This window comes from Coregonus lavaretus, assembly GCF_964263955.1.
Source record: "Coregonus lavaretus genome assembly, chromosome: 3".
Classification (NCBI taxonomy): domain Eukaryota; kingdom Metazoa; phylum Chordata; class Actinopteri; order Salmoniformes; family Salmonidae; genus Coregonus; species Coregonus lavaretus.
The window spans coordinates 44095901-44118094 of record NC_139990.1 but is presented as its reverse complement, the minus strand read 5'-3'; the positions used below and the strand labels follow the sequence as shown (position 1 = coordinate 44118094).

General features: G+C 40.5%; 2 protein-coding genes across 2 annotated transcripts; both read left to right on the top strand.

The window, feature by feature from the left end:
* On the top strand, positions 1-1678 carry LOC311108923 (homeobox protein Hox-A9b-like; the record flags this gene model as incomplete). The annotated part of the gene is made up of 2 exons (XM_084151702.1): positions 1-559; positions 1440-1678. The coding sequence occupies 2 exons, from the start codon at positions 1-3 to the stop codon at positions 1676-1678; spliced, it is 798 nt and encodes a 265-aa protein (XP_084007828.1).
* A 12365-nt stretch (positions 1679-14043) lies between these two features.
* LOC311120064 (homeobox protein Hox-A2b-like) lies at positions 14044-15659 on the top strand (the record flags this gene model as incomplete). The annotated part of the gene is made up of 2 exons (XM_084157808.1): positions 14044-14410; positions 14947-15659. 2 exons carry the CDS (start codon positions 14044-14046, stop codon positions 15657-15659), a joined length of 1080 nt encoding a protein of 359 aa, XP_084013934.1.
* Positions 15660-22194: the final 6535 nt, after the last annotated feature.

The following is a 22194-nucleotide window of genomic DNA, read 5'->3' as shown; positions in this document are numbered from 1 at the left end:
ATGTCGACATTAGGCACGCTGAGTTACTATGCAGACTCGCACCTTCCCCCAGACCAAGGGGATATTATGGCACCCACATACTCAAGCAGACCAGGGCTGGAACATGCGAGCCAGCCGATGCTGACTGAATATGGCGGTCAGGAATCTTGCCCTTTGCAGACGAAATCTTCTATTTTCAGCGCGTCTTGGAATCCCATTTCTGCTCATCAGCCTCCGAGCAGCGCATCTATAACACACCAGCCCTATTTACACCACCATTGTCCAACAGGAGATACCGATGGGATGTATATGCGTTCCTGGACGTTGGAACCGGTTTCTACATCGATATGTTTAACGGGATTATCGTCAAATATGCACTATGATATCAAACCCGAGCCGCTGATAGGGAATGGGGACTGCACAACGCTGGAAACGCACACACCTCTTGTGTCCGACATTGACAACGGACCGTTCCTCGCAGAGAAGGATACGATCGGGTGTGATGCCATTTTCTCCAAACCCAACGAAGAGAGCAGCACATCAACCGTAGAGGAAAAGAGGGAGAGGGAGATCGACACAAGTAAGCACGGCATCTTTCATTTGGCTTCGTGCGTCATGGTGATCATGATCTCATATGTGTCTCGATCTTTGATATTAGTGAATGTTGAATTAAGCAGGAATCTAGAAATATAAGGTGAGAGGCTGTTGTTAATCAATTATTCATATATAATATAGGCCTGCTGTAAAGGTTGAGTTCACGTCGAATTATTGTATCCATTATTTGATAACGAATGGATCCATATTGCGCCAAAGCAGTACCACTGACCGACAGCAGCAAAATACCCTCCCCTCCTCGACCCAGTTTGTAGCCTACTGTGAAAGATAATATGATTTTGCTATTTGGATTATATTGGACCAAAGCAGCTGCCCCACAGTGGCAAAATGTCCTCCCCTCCTCGACTCAGTTTTTACTGTGAGAAACCACGATTTTGCTATTTGGATTATGATAGACAACACTATACCAGTTCATTTCCCACTGTTGTGGGCAGTAGACTAGGCCTTAAAATGATGAACTTTTCTACAGTAGTAGACATCATTCATGCTCTTATGGTCATGAATATGAATACAAGAAGAGGCTTGGTCAGCTAATATTTCTGCAGATCTTAAAAAGAGGCATTCATCTAACGAGATCATAGGTTTAGGCTATCTCTAGTCTAGCAGAACAACTACAGTTCATGGATACTTTGCCTCATCCTACATTGGGAGTGTAGTAGGGTCAGAAGGCCGAAACGAGCACATAAACGGCTGATTGGATCAACTACTGCATGTTGGCTATTTCAGCAAGACCTTGTCTGCGGTTGTTCGTCATCCACAGTTTGTAATACCATTCTGACTCTTGTGGAAAACACTCTTTCTCATGAGCTCTGTCTCGCTGTTTTTTTTATCGAACCCTCTTTCAGATGACCCATCCTCCAACTGGCTTCATGCAAAATCCACCAGAAAAAAGCGCTGTCCATACTCTAAGTATCAGATTCTCGAACTGGAGAAGGATTTTCTGTTTAACATGTATCTCCCCCGCGACCGTAGATACGAAGTAGCAAGAGTTCTTAATCTGACTGAGAGACAAATTAAAATCTGGTTTCAGAACCGCCGGATGAAGATGAAGAAAGGTAATAAGGACTGTCGAAAGACATGTTAAAAAGGCGAGTAGTGCGGGCCTTGTAGACCCGTAGAATAAACTGTGAATAGTTAGAATTGGTGGACTTTCAGGAAACAAAGATATTTCTGGAAAATAGTTGCCAATCTATCCACATTTTGCTTGATCTATAGTCTATGTTGTGTTCTGTAGGACTGTTGTGTTGTTGTCGTTGTCTAATCTGTTGGCTCGTTTTCTTCCTAGAGTGTTCTCTGTTTGGTAATGGTTATTTGTTTGATTGGTACTTTGACGTTATCTCAATAACTTTGGATGTAATTGGTAAATAATTCCATTAGTGCACACAGATTATATGTTAGAAATTGTCTAATGTTCGTTGCATGAAATGTTTCATGAATTGATTCTGTGGTTTTTTTTTCATCAAGAGTTTAGTCTATGTTATAGGCCAAATAATGTTTATGCGTTGACTACCTGAATGTGTTTCAACTACCTATTAGACTATTAATTTATAGTTTTTTTTTGCCAAAAGCAACATGTTTTTCTCAGTGTGAGATTTTTTAAATTGCTGGGATAAAAATCCTTAACAGTTTTGTCTATGGAATTAGAGCAACACTGTGCACACGCAAAATACCTCAATGTAAGAGTATTTCGATTCTAAAATGAAGAGTCGTTTGTATGAAATATCAAATAAAATTTCAAAAATTATTTTGTGTGTCGCAATCCATATTTTTTGTTTGGAAATCAGAGAATGAATTATTACTAAGATTCTAATTGTTGCTAAATGTCCAACATTTGACATGATATTTGTATTTATTTGCTTCTATCCAAAACATATCTAACAACTATAGTTGCTACAGCCCTTAATCTTATTCAGTTCTAATTTTCATTTAAAAAGGAAACCATATTTTTCATGTATAGGCCTACGCCTGATACAAATGTTGCGTATGATAAACTATCACAAGATGCATTGGCCTATTTATTAAAACATTAAACATATCCCATATCAATATTTACAGAACATTTTATTTATTTAGTCAAAATTTGAGAGAATATGTAGGCTAGGCATTATTATATCCAAACAGGTACTAAAGAAGCGGATATATGTAAAGCCTACAGGCCTATATATAATTAGTGGATTTAAAGCTGGCATTTCCCGTGTTGTCCATGTTGTCTTAGTACCGCCACACACTATTTCAACAGCCCCTTCTCTCCCTTTCCTTTAGGCCTTGTTAATAGCACGGCCATGAGGTCTGAATCCCAACATACAGTACATATAAAACGCATTGCTGGACACTGGACAAGCCAGCTCCATGCTATTTGCTATAGGCCAACTGTGCACTGGCAGACGATATTGGTTGCCATGCAGCAATAAACCACAATCACAGCTTTAACTGTTTATGGCCTGCAAAGCGATTGAGAGCGGAAACGAAGCAACACCATGCACGTCTGCGCGTCGGAATATCACTATAATACGCTTTTCATACAGGCTGTTTTTAAAGGGTTAAACATTTCAATGGTTGTAATTACAAAAAAACATGGTTAACCACGTTGTTCAAAAAACATATATTAAAACACGAAAACACCTATGTTTCCAGTCACACACACACACACACACACACACAATTCACACTGCCACACTCACAGGGCCTGCTATGGTGTTGTTTGGCCGCGCTGTGACACAGATGGGGCCTGTCTTCAAAGGTCGCAATCCAGAAAGCTCCTCCATAAAACGCGGGCTCAGCCATGCTGTCTGGTTTTTCTATTTTAATTACTTTATGACTGTGCACCAACAATTAGACTGTTTCAGCGCCGAGACATCCATTTGTTGTTTTCGGGCACAAAAGGCTGGCTGAGACTCATACGCTTTATTGCCATTTCCAACCAATGACTAATCTCAAATCCTCGCCTTTGTGGTCCAATTTCAATAGGTATCGTACGCAATTTAAACTATTTGAAATTGTTAACTATATATTTAATGTGTTGAAACACAACATTATGGTAATTCAGTCACAAATATGTCTATGCATAATCTTACTACTGACCTATGCGGGCATTTTGGGCGCATTTAGTGTTGCTGTTGTCGCATAACCAGCAGGTGGAAGCAACGTCACGTTTGAGATCGAAGAGTCCCAAAAGCACATTTTGGCTGCAGCCTTGCTTCTTGAACCGCGACGAACGACCATGTGTTCTAGTGTGTAGTCCAATGCACGCAGGAAATATGAGAATAACACGCCTGTCCAAGATGTGGACAGACGTGGGCTACTTATATGCAGTCGAAAGTATGTTTTTGTCCATTTTCACTTTGAAACAGGAGACCAAGGTGACACAAAGAGAGCAACAGAGAGAGGTTTGAGAGTTGATTACAGGTTACTTATCATAGATATACTGCATCGACAAAATGGCTGTTCGGTATCATTATCTTTACCCCATTACATGCTATGGATGGACATTCATTGTATACCTTTAGTGTGTTAATAAATAGAATATCGCCAATAAATAACAAATTCTATCACCAAAATAAAACCAATCAAACCAAACCAATAAAACAAAGACTAGTTAAGCTATAATTGATACATTTTCCCATGTTAATCCACTACATTACAAAATAAACACCTTATCTGCATGTGAGAGAGAGCAATAATGCAGAATTTCATCATGCAGGTCCTCTGCTTGGCCTGCTTGAGCTGTCTGATAATGCAGGTCCTCTGCTTGTTTCTAGCACCAATCTAGTCTCTGTGTTTATTGTTTATCTGTAAGGGAGGAGGACAGAGGGGAGGGGCCATCAAGGACAGAGGGGAGGGGCTGAGGGGGGAGAGGGGAGGGGCTGAGAAGGGAGAGTTTATCTGTTTGGAATCTAGGCACTGTCTCCAAATGGCCTGTTCCCTAGTTGTTCTGCTGCAGTGGGCTCTCTCCCCCCTCAACCCTTCTGTCTGTCTAGCTCTTTTAGACTTGTTGTTGCAATGTCACAGCTGAGGTGATTTGTCTGGACCCCTCTCATCTCATCAGAATAATGCTTATAACTATATTTGTCACCTTCGAAATTATTGGCACCCTTGATAAAGATTAGCAAAAAATACTGTATAAAATAAATAATACAAATACTGAGCTATATTGTATGCTCAAAAACATGGGGAAATTATACTATTTTATACTAATACAATTTCTCAGAGAAAGATGTTTAACAAGTAACCTTTTTTTTCTTTTAAGATAGGGGTCAAAATTATTGGCACCCCTGTTTTCAATATTCCGGCACCCTCTCCTTGCATAGATAACGGCACTCAATTATTATTATTTTAAAAAAAATTGCTTGGGCTTATTGTCTTGCTGGAAGATCCACTTGCGGCCAAGTTTCAGCCTCCTGGCAGTGACAACCAGGTTTTTGTCTAAAATATCCTGGTACTGTAAAATTCATGATGTTGTTGACCAGGGCCAGAAGAAGCAAAATAGCCCTATAACATAAAAGATCCACCACCATATTTTACAGTAGGTATGAGGTACTTTTCTGCATATGGTTCTGTTTTTCAACACCAAACCCACCACTGGTGTGCGTGGTCAGAGAGCTCTATGTTCATGTCGGTGGTCCTCTGTAGCTCAATTGGTAGAGCATGGTGCTTGTAACGCCAGGGTAGTGGGTTCGATTCCCCGGGACCACCCATACGTAAAAATGTATGCACACATGACTGTAAGTCACTTTGGATAAAAGCGTCTGCTAAATGGCTTATTATTATGTCATCTGACCATGGCACCGGTTCCAACCCAAGTGCCAATGCCGTTTAGCAAATTCCAGGTGTTTATTTGTTGGATGACATGAAAATATCCAGAAAAGTACCTCATACCTACTGTAAAATATGGTGGTGGATCGTTTATGTTATGGGGCTATTTTGCTTCCACTGGTCCTGGGACCCTTGATAAGGTCAAAATGCATTGTTGGTTAAGGGCTTGTAAGTAAGCATTTCACTGTAATGTCTACACCTGTTGTATTCGGCACATGTGGCAAATAAAATTTGATTCGATTTGATTTGACATCATAAAATTGACCCAGTACCAGGATATTTTAGCCAAAAACCTGGTTGCCTCTGCAAACTTGGTTGCGGCTGAAAGTGGATCTTCCAGCAAGACAATAACCCGAAGCACACATCAAAATCCACAAAAGAAAGTGTTAATTGACCACAAAATCAACATTTTGCAATGGCCATCTCATTCTCTGGACAACTCCATTGAAAAACGGTGGTTTGAATTGAATAGAGCAGTCCATTAGCGCAGACGAAGGATATCAAGGATCTGGAAAGGGGAGGGTGCCGGAGTATTGAAAACATGGGTGGCAATAATTTTGACCCCTATAATTTTTGAGAAAAAAAAGTATTACTTGTTAAACACAATCTCTTTCTCTGAGCAATTATATTAGTATAAAATAAGATTTGGAGCATACAAAATAGCTCAGTATTTGTATTATTTATTTCATACAGTCTTTTTTGCTCATCTCTATCAAGGGTTTCAATAATTTTGGAGGTGACTGTGCATAGCCTCACAAGTCTCACAAATCTTTGTGCATTTTCACATCTTGGACAGACATGATATTCTCATACTTCCTGCTTGCATTAGTCTACACACAGTTTCCCACTTTGAACTTTTTGAAAGCTTTGTGTTAGGGGTGATCAGGAATTTGGTTATGGGCAAAAATAATCCAAAACTATACACTGAAGAAGCAAATCTGGGGGAAGAGTGAAAGGTGCACAACATTTAGTTGTTCAGCCTTCCCAACGTAGTTCAATGTTGTGTTAACGTCTTAGCCTACTGTTGCAATGGTTGTTGAGCACAGAGCACCCTAATTTTATTAGGTTGTTTATGTATTGACTGTAAATCACTCTGGGTGAGCGAGAGAGAGAGAGTCAGCTGAAGGTCCAGCATGTAAAATATAGGCTGAACGTGATGCGTGAATGGGATTCCATTCAGTTCACTATATCAAGGGTAGACAACTTTCAACGTGTCTCTGGCGGAAGCGGCCATTTGAAAAGCCTTGGATGTTGTTTGCGGTGCCCCCTCCCCAGGCCCAATACATCAAGCCCCATGTCAGCTCCAATGACAGAGGCCATTATTGAGGATTCGCTAGAGAAGTTCACAGAGCTGTCATGGTGATGATGAACACCTGGGTTACGTCCCAAATGGCACCCTATTCCATATATCGTGTGCTACTGTTGACCAGGGCCGATAGGGGAAATAGGGCTCTGGTCAAAAGTAGTACATGCACTAAAGGAATAGGGTGCCATTTGGGACGCATTCCTGGTCACTTGTGTCTTCAGCTTCAACTTCACATCATAGTGTAACTGAAGGGTCCATAAATATAGTTACGTTGACTGGATATATTATAGGACATAAATAAAGTTATGTTGACCCTTTTGCAATGCAAAGTAAATAAGGATTTGATTCCAAGTCCAATTCCAAATTCCTTTAATGATTAAACCCTATGTTTACCACAGTAAATTACAACTCTGATTAAAACATGTACAACAGTGCCCTGTCAAATCAGAAAACATATATTTGGACTGATTAGAGGAACAGTTATTTTCTTCTGTTTGCTTTGTGATATTATTGAGAGCCCAGGAACACACAGTTAGGCCTATAGTACAGGAACACACAGTTAGGCCTATAGTACAGGAACACACAGTTAGGCCTATAGTACAGGAACACACAGTTAGGCCTATAGTACAGGAACACACAGTTAGGCCTATAGTACAGGAACACACAGTTAGGCCTATAGTACAGTGCATTAGGAAAGTATTCAGACCCCTTGACTTTCTCCACATTTTGTTACGTTACAGCCTTATTCTAAAATTGATTCAATTAAATGTTTTCCTCATCAATCTACACACAATACCCCATAATGACGAAGCAAAAACAGGTTTTTAGATTTTTTTGCAAAAACCCCAGAAATACTGTATTTACATAAGTATTCAGACCCTTTGCTATGAGACTCGAAATTGAGCTCAGGTGCATCCTGTTTCCATTGATCATCCATGAGATGTTTCTCCAACTTGATTGGAGTCCACCTGTGGTAAATTCAATTGATTGGACATGATTTGGAAAGGCACACACCTGCCTATATAAGGTCCCACAGTTGACAGTGCATGTCAGAGCAAAAACCAAGGCATGAGTTTGAAAGAGTTGTCCGTAGAGCTCCGAGACAGGATTGTGTCGAGGCACAGATATGGGGAAGGGTACCAAAACATTTCTGCAGCATTGAAGGTCCACAAGAACAGTGGCATCCATCATTCTCAAATGGAAGATGTTTGGAACCACCAAGGCTCTTCCTAGAGCTGGCCGCCCGGCCAAACTGAGCAATCAGGGGAGAAGGGCCTTGGTCAGGGAGGTGACCAAGAACCCGATGGTCACTCTGACAGAGCTCCAAAGTTCCTCTGTGGAGATGGGAGAACCTTCCAGAAGGACAACCATCTCTGCAGCACTCCACCAATCAGGCCTTTATGGTAGAGTAGCCAGACGGAAGCCACTCCTCAGTAAAAGGCACATGACAGCCCGCTTGGAGTTTGCCAAAAGGCACCTAAAATACTCTCAGACCATGAGAAACAAGATTCTCTGGTCCGATGAAACCAAGATTGAACTCTTTGTCCTGAATGCCAAGCGTCACGTCTGGAGGAAACCAGGCACCGCTCATCACCTGGCCAATACCATCCCTACGGTGAAGCATGGTGGTGGCAGCATCATGCTGTTGGGATGTTCTTCAGCTGCAGCGAGACTAGTCAGGATCAAGGGAAAGATGAAAGGAGCAAAGTACAAAGAGATCCTTGATGAAAACCTGCTCCAGAGCACTCAGGACCTCAGGGGGTGAAGGTTCACCTTCTAACAGGACAATGACCCTAAGCACACAGCCAAGACAACGCAGGAGTGGCTTCGGGACAAGACTCTGAATGTCCTTGAGTGGCCCAGCCAGAGCCCGGACTTGAACCCGATCGAACATCTCTGGAGAAACCTGAAAATAGCTGTGCAGCGACACTCCCCATCCAACCTGACAGAGCTTGAGACGTAACAAAATGTAGAAAAAGTGAAGGGGTCTGAATACTTTCCGAATGCACGGTATATACACCACTGTAATGCAAAGGTCATATGATACATTATAAACTGGGTGGTTCGAGCCCTGAATGCTGATTGGCTGACAGCTGTGGTATATCAAACTGTATACCACGGGTATGACAAAACACTTATTTTTACTGCTCTAATTACATTGGTAACCAGTTTATAATATCAAAAAGGCACCTCTGGGGTTTGTGATATATGGCCAATATACCACGGCTAAGGGCTGTATTACATTTACATTTTAGTCATTTAGCAGACGCTCTTATCCAGAGCGACTTACAGTTAGTGAGTGCATACATTATTTTATTTTTTTCATACTGGCCCCCCGTGAAAATTTAACCCACAACCCTGGCGTTGCAAACGCCATGCTCTACCAACTGAGCTACACGGGACTCCGCGTTACGTCATGCTAAGAACAGCCCTTAGCTGTGGTATATTGGCCATATACCACACCTCCTCAGGCCTTATTGCTTAAATATACACTATTGTAATGCAAAGGTCATATGATACAAAATACACCACTGTAATGCAAAGGTCATATGATGCAATATACACCATTGTAATGCAAAGGTCATATGATATTTGTCAGTTTCTTTTCATCTGAGATGAATGATGGTGTTTGGAAATGTGTTAAAATAATGCCAGAGAGGCAAGAAGTAACATGACATAATAAACTGGTCCTGGAAATCATGAAAGACTATTATTATTTACACATTTATAAACTATAGATGAAATTTTGATTAAAATGGAAACTTTTGATCAAATCAATCAAACTTTATTTAAAGTGTATTTAAAATCTCAACACATGTTACAGTAAAGCATGAAAGAAGTAAAGCAAACCAGAAGCAATCAAATAGATGAATAAAAGAGCATAAAACACCAAAGGATGTCTAAAACAATAACATCTCTGATTAAAGACCAAGCTAAAAAAAAGTGGGGTTTTAAACGTGATTTGAAAAGGGCCTAAAATATTACCTCATAACTACAAAACATGTTTGACAACAATTTACGTTGTTAAATCATTCAGCACAAGGCCTTGTCCTCTCCTGACCCAATTCCTGGACGCCCTCAGTCTTAACACTTGCCTCGATGTTCAGTCAGAGAAGGAAGAGGAAGCGAGACACCCCACTCCCTCATTTTTTTCTGGTTCATATACAGTCAATGAACTAAGCAGACCAGACCCAGCTGCTAATGCACTGGTGCCTATGGGAGAGCCACTCCGATAGACTGGAGCTGACCATTTTTTTTCAACGGTAAACCGGCCTGAGTGGGACATCTTTATATATTCACCATCTTTGGTTCAGTGACATACTCCTCTCTGCAGAATCCATCTTCTATCGTCATATCCGGGACCAACATAGCAGCATAACGTCCTAGACCTAGACCTATAGGCTATATTCATAACGTATAAACCCTAAAGCTACACGAAGGGAGCATGACTTACCATGAATTCATATGTCCGGATATGTAACTACACACGCATATCGTCCTTTGAGCTGTGTCTGTGTGGGGGAGGTTAATCTACAGAACAATTCCATATGTGTAGGTGTATAGTCGTCTCACTAGTCCCACTCACTGCCATCGCCATTGTGAATTATCCTCCTCCCCACATATACAGACTTACACATTTTTCAAATGGATATCCAGTCTTATCCATCATCTCGTACGACTCCACTCCTATCCCACTGCAACACGTCTGTTCAGGAATACTCGATGTTATGTTTTTACTTCCGGTTCCATGATAATAATATTCCATAACCATTTTTTCCCAAAGGGCCTAATGCAGGCATGGATTACATTGTCATACTGGAAAGGGAAAGGGTTTAGCCCATCCCCTCTGATTGATTATGATTCATTCATAAGGCAAAACATGACATCCATGTGAGAGAATATGTTTTATTGTGCTCAGGAAATTCAGGAATAGACAGTCATCTGTCTTCGATCTAACAATTAACTGACTTGAACCGAATTCGCTATACAACTGCATCCTTTCTTTTTTAAACAGAAAACGTCAAAAGAAAGTAAAAAATATCAGATATCAGTAAGATTATTAACCATTAATTACAATTTAAATAGTATTTGTAATTGCTGATTATTCTCACTACTATATTGATCCCAAAATGAATAGGTCTACTGCGGCTAATTCTACTACTACTTGGTATTGATGTTGATAACAATTTCCATGTGGAATATTAAAGTATTCTAACAACATAATCTGAAAACGTTTACTTTCCTCTGATAAGTAGTCCTCGAAGAGAAAAAAGGTTAACTTCTAGTCCACTTTTTTTTCTGCCATGCTTCCCAGGTGTCTCGTATTGTCTTGACTGGGGGAACAGACGGTTAATGTAGCTCCTGTCCACTACCCTGCCAGATACACATCACAATGAAGTTAAGCTTCATTCAACCAAAAATGTCACATTGATTTATGCAGTTGTATTTCGGATTGAAGTTGGCACACAAACAATAATTTAAGCCGTAAATAGAAATGAAAGGATAAAAGTAAACAATTTTTTGTTTAGTAAAACTGTAATAATAAATAATGTATATGTTCATATATTATTGATATCAATAGCATACTAAATTATAATATCATAATTCAAATGACATTTTTTCGATAGATTCTCTGTATTCCTTACACCATTTTTAACACGGGCTAGACCTATTTTGTGGCTACACCTCATATCTGAAAAAACATCTGATATCCAAATAAGCTTGAATGTTTTAGACCGACCATATAAGATATACATCTTTGTTCTAAAATTAAATATATACAAATGTTTTTCTCGAATAAGCATAGTCAATTTACTGAGCATTAAATCTGTTTGGATTATTAATGCACTAGTGATATTTTTTCTGATTAAATAATTACCATAATGTGGCTCTCTGACGACAATTTAATAATGCATTAGGCCTATGTGCAAATATAAACATTAGTCACAACAAATAAATCACATTTTCGTGTAGCCTATGGGCTTCTTTATTGGCATTCAGAGAACTAAAATGTCTTATGTTTTCATATCTTCTATTGTTCTCCATCCCGGACATATTGGCATAGAATGACACACGATCTGCCTGTCGTGCTCCGAAGGCAATGCAAGCTACCCTATATTGCAATTAAATATCAAAACAACAATATTGTAGGTTATTTGAAACACGAAATACAGTAAGAGGATGTTTTTAGAAGTTATGACAAGACGATACCATATATATATATTATGGTAGCCCAAAGACAGAAACTGCGTGGGATTGAATGGGATTTTTTTTGCAGAATGCCAACACCCACTCACCTCTGCAGACAATAGATCCATTCGATTCTTTCTCACGATCTCAGTCAATCCACTCTTTTGCTGCTATTTCCCACTACTGTTGTTCTTTCGAAAACGAAAATGTTGTAGATTTTCCTTCCATTTAACAAATTAAAGCAGGATAAGATAACCCACCTTTACTGGTATTTCCATATCATTGTCTGCTCTATATAGAACATCCATATTCGGAAATGGATTCCTATTAAAGAAACTTACAAGTTGTGTAGTTCCCTCGCATAAGTAGCAAGTTGTTGCCGTCTTCCTGGCAGCCACATATGATCTAAGGCAGAGTTAGATGGTTTAAATGTGTTCTTAGGGCAAGGAGCTGTCAGACCTTTTGGCGAGCAAGATTGATAGCGTGCAGGCTTTCCAGGCTCTTTGTTTGGAATATAAGCAATAAACGGCCCGGGGCCTACCACTTTTTCAAAGTTCTAGACAGGGAGGAGGAGAATATGAAAAAAAGTTATTCTTGCCAAAGAATATAGATCTTATTGCTTTACTTCAAATTGAGATAATTCTATGGGGTGAATGGGAAGGCATCTATCCAAAGTACTACTGTAACCTATTGTTAACATATTGTGCAATAGGCCTATCCAAATTCTTAGGTGTCAGTAATACTGATGAAAATAAAGTATTAAACACGGATCTGGGATCATTCAACTTGAACAAAGACAAATAAATGTCTCATTTGGGGCATACAACCCTTGAGTAAATGGTATTGCGAAGTAAGGGGCATCACTCACTGTGGATTACATTCTCAATGTTATTTTTCTTCAAAATAACGTGGCGGTGGCTACTTTTCTTGTGTCAGTAGGCCTATACGTCTCTCATCCACATGCATTTTTCAATTTCTGATGCAATTCAATGTTGCCAGATTTTGATGGTGGATTAAAGGGATTTGAAGCAGCTGCGTCTCCAGAAATATGATGCAAGTTTACAACCACGTGTCACACTGTAAGATCTCCATACAAAAAGAGTAGACCACCAACAACATGCAGACAGGATATCACGCACCCCATGACATTCCTACATGCAAATAGCACTTTATTCCTAATATATCTGTGCTCAATGAATGGCGTCCCATGAAGGAAACACATGTATGTATTAATAATCATATTTATTAAATATTTAATACATTTGTCTAGAAAGTCTTAAATGAGAACAACAAGTAATAGCTGGGTGAGTATTAAAGAAAGAAAGTCCTCATCTTAAAAAGGTATTCACATTCTTGTAGATTCATATTCTTGGAAATATCAAGACCTACGTTTAGAATACAAACTTTACAGACTGCAAAAATATTTCTCTCTCTCGCTCTCTCTCGCTCTCTCTCTCTCTCTCTCTCTCTCTCTCTCTCTCTCTCTCTCTCTCTCTCTCTCTCTCTCTCTCTCTCTCTCTCTCTCTCTCTCTGTGTGTGTTAGTGAGGGGAGGGGAGGGGAGGGGAGGGGAGATAGAGGCTGAATAAAAGGAGGAAAAAGACTGGATGTCTGCTTGGTTGTGTCTCCGTGCACCACGCTGCAGAGCCACAGGCTTGGTCAGAAATATTTGTCTTTAGTCATTACATTAAGACATAAACCCGGGGCATTGAGGTGTTGTATCAATGCGCAAAGGAGATAAACACACACACACACACACACACACACACACATGCACACACACAGGCTCTTATTAAATGGACTATCCTCCATTCGGAAGCAGTACTGTGTGTAAATAAAGCAGACTAGACCCTACCCCCAGAACTAGGCGTTACCTCTCCGACTTTCTCCATCAATCACAGAGGACAGTGGCTTCTTTTGATTAAACCCCAAATTGTCATTGGGCAGAGGTAATCATGTGACAAGCAATACGGTCCAATTTCAACCTTGTCTCCATGAAAGCAATATAGTTTAATGGCATCGCTGTCCCCATACGGCTGTAATCAGCAAAATTGTTGGGGAAAAAACACTTGTCACGAAATTTCATAATTTTCTCCTCGCCCACAAAATTACGACGGGTGACTTTTCTAAGACAAGAGAGGAGATGAATTACGAATTTGAGCGAGAGAGTGGTTTTATCAATAGTCAGCCGTCGCTTGCTGAGTGCCTGACATCTTTTACCCCTGTGGGTGATGCATTTCAAAGTTCATCAATCAAGAACTCGACGCTTTCACAGTCGACACTGATTCCTCCTCCTTTTGAGCAGACCATTCCCAGCCTCAACCCGGGCAGCCACCCACGCCCCAGCCGGTCAAAGCAGAGTCTGAATGGAGTCTGTAGCCCTCTGCCAGCCGCATCCCTACCCCCGGAGTACCCCTGGATGAAGGAGAAGAAAGCCTCCAAGAAAAACCACCAGACTACTGCCACAGCTACAACTCCCGACACTGCACCTCTTTACTTCTCTCCCCAAGGTAAGACATGATTGATTAGCCTATATATTGCCTCTATTCTATTTTAATTAAATTACAGTCTGGGTAGGTAGCCTATTAGCCTATCAAAATGCATAGGTCTGTCTGGTCTCAACATTCTAATTTGGGGCTAATTCTCTCTCATGACTTGCAGAATATCTATTAGCAAAAGTTTAATTATTTGAGCATTCTTAGTGGTCAATGTGCTTGCTGACTGGTGATGCGGTGGAAGAATGTTAATGTGTGACAGTAATGGAGAGTGATAGATTACTCTTACTGCAGGCCGACCGACCGGCAGCTGGCATGTTCATTAATCTTCAAGCCAGTCGGCCTGGTCCACGTAGACCCATCATATTCTGCTACGGGCTCATAAATCGTCTCAGTGCCGTGTCTGTGCTCCCATAAACCATTTGCTGGGCGGCCCAGTAGAACCTTTAGATTTTTTATTTACCAACTGCCATTTATATATATTTGTATTCAATCATCAATTGCTTTTTTGTATGGGTTGAACATTTCAAATATCTTTCAATGTGTTTCAGGGTCGCCAGAGATTGCAGAGAGTGGTGACGGGGGTTCTCGGAGGCTGAGGACAGCGTATACCAACACCCAGCTACTGGAGTTGGAGAAGGAGTTTCACTTCAACAAGTACCTGTGCAGACCCCGGCGGGTGGAGATAGCTGCTTTACTGGATTTAACTGAGAGGCAGGTGAAAGTCTGGTTCCAGAACCGCAGGATGAAGCACAAGAGACAAACCCACTGCAAGGAGAACCAGAACGGCGAGGGGACATTCAATAGTCTGGAGGACAGGGGAGAGGAGGACTTCGAACAGGCTGCTAACAATGTAGGCCTACCCGCCGGCGCGCTTCTGGAGAGGGAAAGCTACTCTTTTCACCAAAATACCTTAACTTCACAACAACAGTCTCAGAATGCACACAATCACAATGGAGATTCCCAAAGCTCAACTGCTTCGCCTTTAAACAGCGATGACAAAAATCTGAAAAATTTTCCTAACCCGGCACCCACTGTTCCTATATGCGTGTCAACAATAGGCCCGGACTGCGCATCTGGCGGGGACAATGCCCATTCCCCGGCCCTGGACGTCTCTTTGCAGGACTTTCACGTTTTCTCATCGGATTCCTTCTCACCAAGTTTGTCAGATTCTATAGATAGTCCAATGGGTTTATCAACTGAAGGTTTCGATTTTTTCTCAGAAACGCTCACAACAATCGACCTGCAACACTTGAGCTATTAACCATTCTAAAAGAGAAAACAGCAACTCAAACATGTTAGTTTAGGAAGAGCCTCCTGTCTTCCATGTCCTTACAAATAATTGGCTTCCGTTTTTATTTTGATGTAATTGATTGATTGATTAATACATGGCTCCAATGAGGTAAGTTTTAAAACAATAAATTAATCAATTGAATAGTTTGTATGTGATGCCAATATTATGCCTACAAAGAATGAGAAACAACATCTTTTCGTTTTTTTTTTTTACAATTTTCTGGTAGAATTATGTTATAAATAGTATATTTTCTTAGAATAAAATTGTACTTATTTACGAGAGATATTCATCATCATGTCCTTTACTATTTTCCATTCACGTGAACGTTTCTATGTTTGCATTAGTTAAACCATTTTTTTTTTAAAGAAAGATTTAGCATGCAATGGGTCTGAAAATAATTGTCTCAATATTCTTAGAATATTCTTAGATTCTTAGGCATATTCTTACAAAGAATATTGTTGCAACAAGTGATCTTTTTATGATGAAATCTTTCCTTCAGAATGGCAGGCGAAACTCTTTATCCTGAAATATATAAAGTCAATTGATTGGTGTTAAATGGACAATAGTGAGCAGATTTGATCATCTCATAAACGGAAATCACAAATATAAACTGCTGAACAAACACTGCGATAATTTCCAAACATAATTTCACCCCCAAACAATAAAATAACAGACTTAGAATACGTCCAAGAATAATAGGCTACTTCTAATGAAGTTACACTAATTATTTTCCAACTGTAGCTTGTTTTGCTCTTGAATATTTTTCCTGGAAAGTAGCGATGAGTGAATTAGCCATACACTATGGAGTAGAGCTGTTGAATGAGACATAGATTACATTGTTTCTGAGTCCATAAATCACAGTAGTTTATGATTGAGGACGTAATTAAAGAGATTCATGGCCGTAGTACATGCACAAATAAAAACAATCTTCCTATTGGGGGATACCGGGAGTCCTCGGCCAAAAGCTGTAACTTTGTTGACGTTCTACAATTACATTTTATAACCTATAAAACTTACAGCATGGGGAGGAGGGGGAGTGTATAGCCTACTACTTCACACTACGTAATTCAATCCGCTGTTGAAAGAGATTCTTGATTTTTGCCTCTTTAAAGTTTTATTTGTTTAGTTTTACAGTATTGAAACTAAACAATAAGTGTCGACTATGTGGTTATTATTTCCCAACTAAACCCAATCTGTTAATTGACAGTTGTTTGTAATTAACATATTATAATATTACTAAATAGTCTATGAATAATGTACAGGTGCTGAACGGGTAAATTAAATCCATGGAACTGTATATTATGATTATATTTAATATATGGAAACGTATTATGATCACTTGTCAGACTATTTTGGTTGAATACTTAACACAATTCGTTGATTGCAATACAACATTCTGTAATCCTAGCCTAGTCTACCATGTCAATGGTAAATCACTGCTCAGACAGATACTCGAAGCCTGATAGTTCCTCTACAAATCCGTATAGGCCTAGTGAATAAAACATAAGATAGGGATATCCAATTAAGGATACAAAGACTGCCTTTTCTTTCACAATGATTAGGCCCTGTATCACAACACCAGACGCACTAACAATGGCATAGCGTACTAGGCTACACTAGACTGGAGCCTGCTTCTTTCAGTGGGCCTGCGAATAGCGGGATACGCTCAGACCACCGCCATTTTCTACTACAACACCACGGAACGGTCAGCATGCTGTCTGACGCTATTTATTAGTGGTCGTTTCAAACAGTAATAAATTGTTTTAAAAAAATCAAATTTACGACATAAATTTCGTCCTTAAATGTAGGATTATATTGAACAAATGTGACAGAACATTTTTGTTTAAGAAAATAAATTTGTTCGGAGATGGACTGTAAATGTAGCCTGTAGCCTGTAGCCTTCTGCCATACAATCTATAGTAGGTCCTTTTAGGCTACATATGCATTATAAGGAGCAATAAAGAGTAAGATCGAAAACTGTAGTCTATAAAACAGTTGAAATTAAGTTATAATCTCTATACATCTAATCTGAAGAGCGCAACAAATCATGCTCTTACAGTCTTGTCACAAAAATTCACTAAGGTAGACAGGTAATAACTAAGATTACCTGGCAGATTTGACAATGATACATTTATTGGGTTGACTCCATTGAATTATCTCACCCAAATAGAGCATGCCTTTCTCAAATGGCAACCTCTTCCCTATCACTGTAAAAACGGATCAATTCTAGCTACTCAAACATTTTGAGGAAACGATTATAATTTTTCTTATAAGTTAAGAAACTTAAATGGCTGAAGTGAGCAGTACTACCTTCATATGAGTAATACAAATGCAGGAAGGTATACTTCAATTTAACGCCCCCATTAAGCCACGCCCCCAATAGTTTCCCAGTGTGCCTTTTCGATTGAATTGTAGAGTTACCACCCATGACGTTCATTTTCAGTCCTGTGGCCTTCACCAAGTGAGTTCCAATGAATATTATAATTATAATATAATCATTACATATTACATAAGGCCTTATACAGTGGCCTGAAACTCATAGTTTACAGGCCACATCAGGCCTGCAAGTAGGGTTGCAAAATTCCACAAACTTTCCCAAAATGTTTCCAGTAATCTTCCAACCAGGATTTCTGGAAAACCTGGGAAATTCAACAGAACTTTGCAACCCTAACTGTAAATCACATTATACTGGCTTCCAAAGTGATGTGTAATTCCTATTGGAATCTAGCCAGCGTTAGGCTATCCAGCAGTTGAAATTTGTATTCACTTGCAACCTGTATTCATAGTGACTGCCAGGGTTAAGAACAGTGGGAGGAGACAACCTAAGCCATTTAAACTGGAACAACCATTTCAGTAAGGGGTGCAAAAATCCAATGATTGGATTAGTTTAGAAAACAAATATTTATCTTTGTGTATCATAACATTTAATCAATGTACATGCAAAAACTGTTGTAGCCGGCCGCGACCGGGAGACCCATGGGGCGGCGCACAATTGGCCCAGCGTCGTCCAGGGTAGGGGAGGGAATGGCCGGCAGGGGATGTAGCTCATGGCGTTTGCAACGCCAGGGTTGTGGGTTCGTTTCCCACGGGGGGTATAATAAAAAATAAAAAATAAATACAAATAATGTAATATATGCACTAACTGTAAGTCGCTCTGGATAAGAGCGTCTGCTAAATGACTAAAATGTAAATGTAAAACACAGATATAAAAAAAATATGTTAAAAATGTTAATTTGTTATCATATCTTACAAATATTTATTTGGTGTGACTTCTCATTTAGTTTTGAGTCAGTACCACATCAATATTTTAAGTAATAATGACTAGTCATTGACTTTGAGTACAACTTACTAGAAGTATTTGAGTTAAAAATGTCATAGAGTTTAGTGTATATAGTGCACAACTTTTTTGTTCTTGTTTTTTTTTAACCAGGGCCCTATATCTCATGTGATTATACATAGTTTTTCTCATGTCCACTCCACTGTGATGTACTACTGTACCCCAGTCCTGTCTGTCCACAACTCCATGATTGGTTTGTCCACAACACTGAGGGGTGACACAGGTGGTGAACTATCATTATGTGAGTTGTGACAGAAGAGATTTGAAGTTAAATGGTCAAAAATCCTGAGCCGTTTCAAAACACCACCTGAGTAGGTTAATCCCTGTAAACCGAGGAGGCAGTCAGTCACTTTCAAGCTCTGCTTTTGACTTGAAACAAACTGTAAATGTAACGCCTTCTAACACCTCTAAAACCTCGGCCCAATGCCCCTGCAGGGCCAATGAAAGTCAGTCTGAGGAACAATCAACAGGGCTTGGATCAAGACCTGACTGTGTGCTCCACAACTCATGGTAGCACTTTACCTTCACGTTGCCCTCATCATGCCTATGAACCTACAAAGTAATAACTGTAGTAACAACATTGTAGATGGACCTGGGTTCAAGTAGTATTTGTTTTCTTTCAAAGTGCTTGTCTGGCTCAATGGTACCAATGGAATAGTACAGAAGTGTATACCCTGCCCATCTGGCATTGACTGCTGGTATAGGCTCAAAGTGTTTGAAAAAACCCAGAATACTCTATGAACCCAGGGCCGATGTAGGGCTACCTGGAAGCTGTCTGCCAGCTGGCATAGCCCTGCCATATACTTTTTGTCTGCCATTTTGCATCCAAATTCAAGTATTGTCTTTTCACTAAAATGCTGTTGTTGACACATGCGAACCCACACACGTATACATACAGTCCTCCTCTGGTGCCAACCAACCAATGTCAGAAGGTAAAACATTGGTAACTGACCTGAACTGACCTGATTCAGGACCTGAAACCAGATGAAAAACACAGTGAGCAGCGAGTGCAGTGCATTGTGGGAGAGGAGATCCGACACCGTGCAGCTTTCTTCCCGAAGAGGTCAAAGGTCAGTCCACCTCTCATCTCCCTCACCACGCAGGACGGAACCCCTGGCAGGTCAGCTGGGGGTCAACAGAGTGATCCTATCTGCTGCTCAGGTAAAGGTCAACAGGATAGGAGGATGTTTGAATATTGATACATTCTTACATTAAAAAGGATGTTGTGAACGGTGAGTAATGAGACTGAAGCCTATTGTTGACCAGGGTCCATTTTCATAAAGCATCTCAGAGTGGGCGTGCTGAGCTAATCAGATTCCCCTGTCCATTCATTATAATCTAAAAGGCCAAACTGATCCTAGATCAACACCCCTACTCTGAGACACTTTCTGAATACTGGAGCTGGTCCAGTAGGCCTGGTTACATCCATTCAGTAAGCACTCCACCTGTGTTTTATGCATCAGTACATGTTTTCACACTATCATGGAAGGCAGGGCAGACAGGAGAGGAAGTGTATACTCGTCTCAGGATTTAGGCTCTATCAATCCCAGTGGTCCTGGTAGGGTCGCAAAATTCCAGGAACTTTTGCAAAAGTTCCCAGGTTTTCCAGAAATCCTAGTTGGAAGATTCCTGGAATCAAAAAGGAAAATGCAGGAAATCCTAAATCCTAAAACCACAATTTCTGGAAAACCTGGGAATTTTGGGAAAGTTACAGGGAATCTTGCAACCCTATACGTCCTGGTGAACCCCCAGATGTGGGGTGATGTTAGAGGTCAGAGGTCAGAGGTTAGAGGTCAGAGACAGCCACTCTCCCGTACCCATCCTGAGTCTGACTGATCCTGGCTCCTCCTGAGAGATGAAAGGGGAGGTTTCCTAGGGCTCTGGTCAAAAGTAGTGCACTACATACGGAATAGGGTGTCATTTGGGAAGTAGCCTAAAAGGTGGGGTGACAGGTGGATAGGTTTAGTCCTTCCTGCCTGTCTCACTTTCTAAACTGTCTGGAAGCTATGCATAGCTCAAAGGCTGAGTCTTTTAACAAGAATCAGGTGACACTGTTTGACACAAGGTTAAAAACATATATAAACAAGCTTCATAGAATGGTGACAATAACCCCTGCCTTGTAGGCTACAGTACAGGAGATTAACAATCCCGGTTTTTATCACCATAACAACAATACCTTTTTTCAATGTTTTCTGCCAACGAGAACCATGTTGGCAGTAGCCCCTCCCCCCGGGGGATAGGCTATGTTGTTTTAGCGACAGATGAGACAGGAGAGGAGGACAGGAGTACCATGCTTCCCTGAACATGTACTGTAGCTTCATCACCATGCCCCAACTGTCTCCCACATAGTGCAAGTTGAGACGTAACACACACACACACACACACACACACACACACACACACACACACACACACACACACACACACACACAGAGGGCACATTGAGATGTAACACAAACTCCAGACTGATTCACAATGGATGACAGACAGTACTGTACATGGAATTGATTGGACAATACACTTTTATATACACAGGCTTGGACAGGACAGAGAAATGAACACACCCAGTTGAGTCTGAGATCCCTCATAAAACATGATGTGGGTTTAGGAACCATGGTTGAGTGCAGTGTCTGGTAGTTGAATGACAGAATGATACCCGACCCTGCCATGGCCCCAAACCTCCCCAACAGGCTGACACTGACTGATGATCCCCTGGTCTCTTTCCTGAACACAGAACAGGAGTAGGAGTTGTTTTTTTCTCAGAGAGGGCTCTGTGTTTGCAAACTAACAGTTTACATTGGCACAAACCAGGCATCCATCCAAGGAATTCTTATCACACCTACATTGGCTTCGTCCCAAATGGCACCCTATTCCCTACATAGTGCACTACTTTGGGCCCCAGTCAAAAGGAGTGCACTATATAAGGAATATGGTGCTATTTGGGAGGAAGATATTATCCATGAAGCTATAATATGTGGTAGTGAGTGATGTGTGGTACTATCTGCCACCACAGATCTGATGTTCATCAACACACTCAGAACAGCCCTAGGGCCTAGGCTCCTGATTCAATAAACTGCCATTTGCTGTCTGTGTGTACCACATTACATTTAAGATATGAACAGAGATTGAATCTGTACGTTAATTATAGGTTGCCTACCATAATTCACC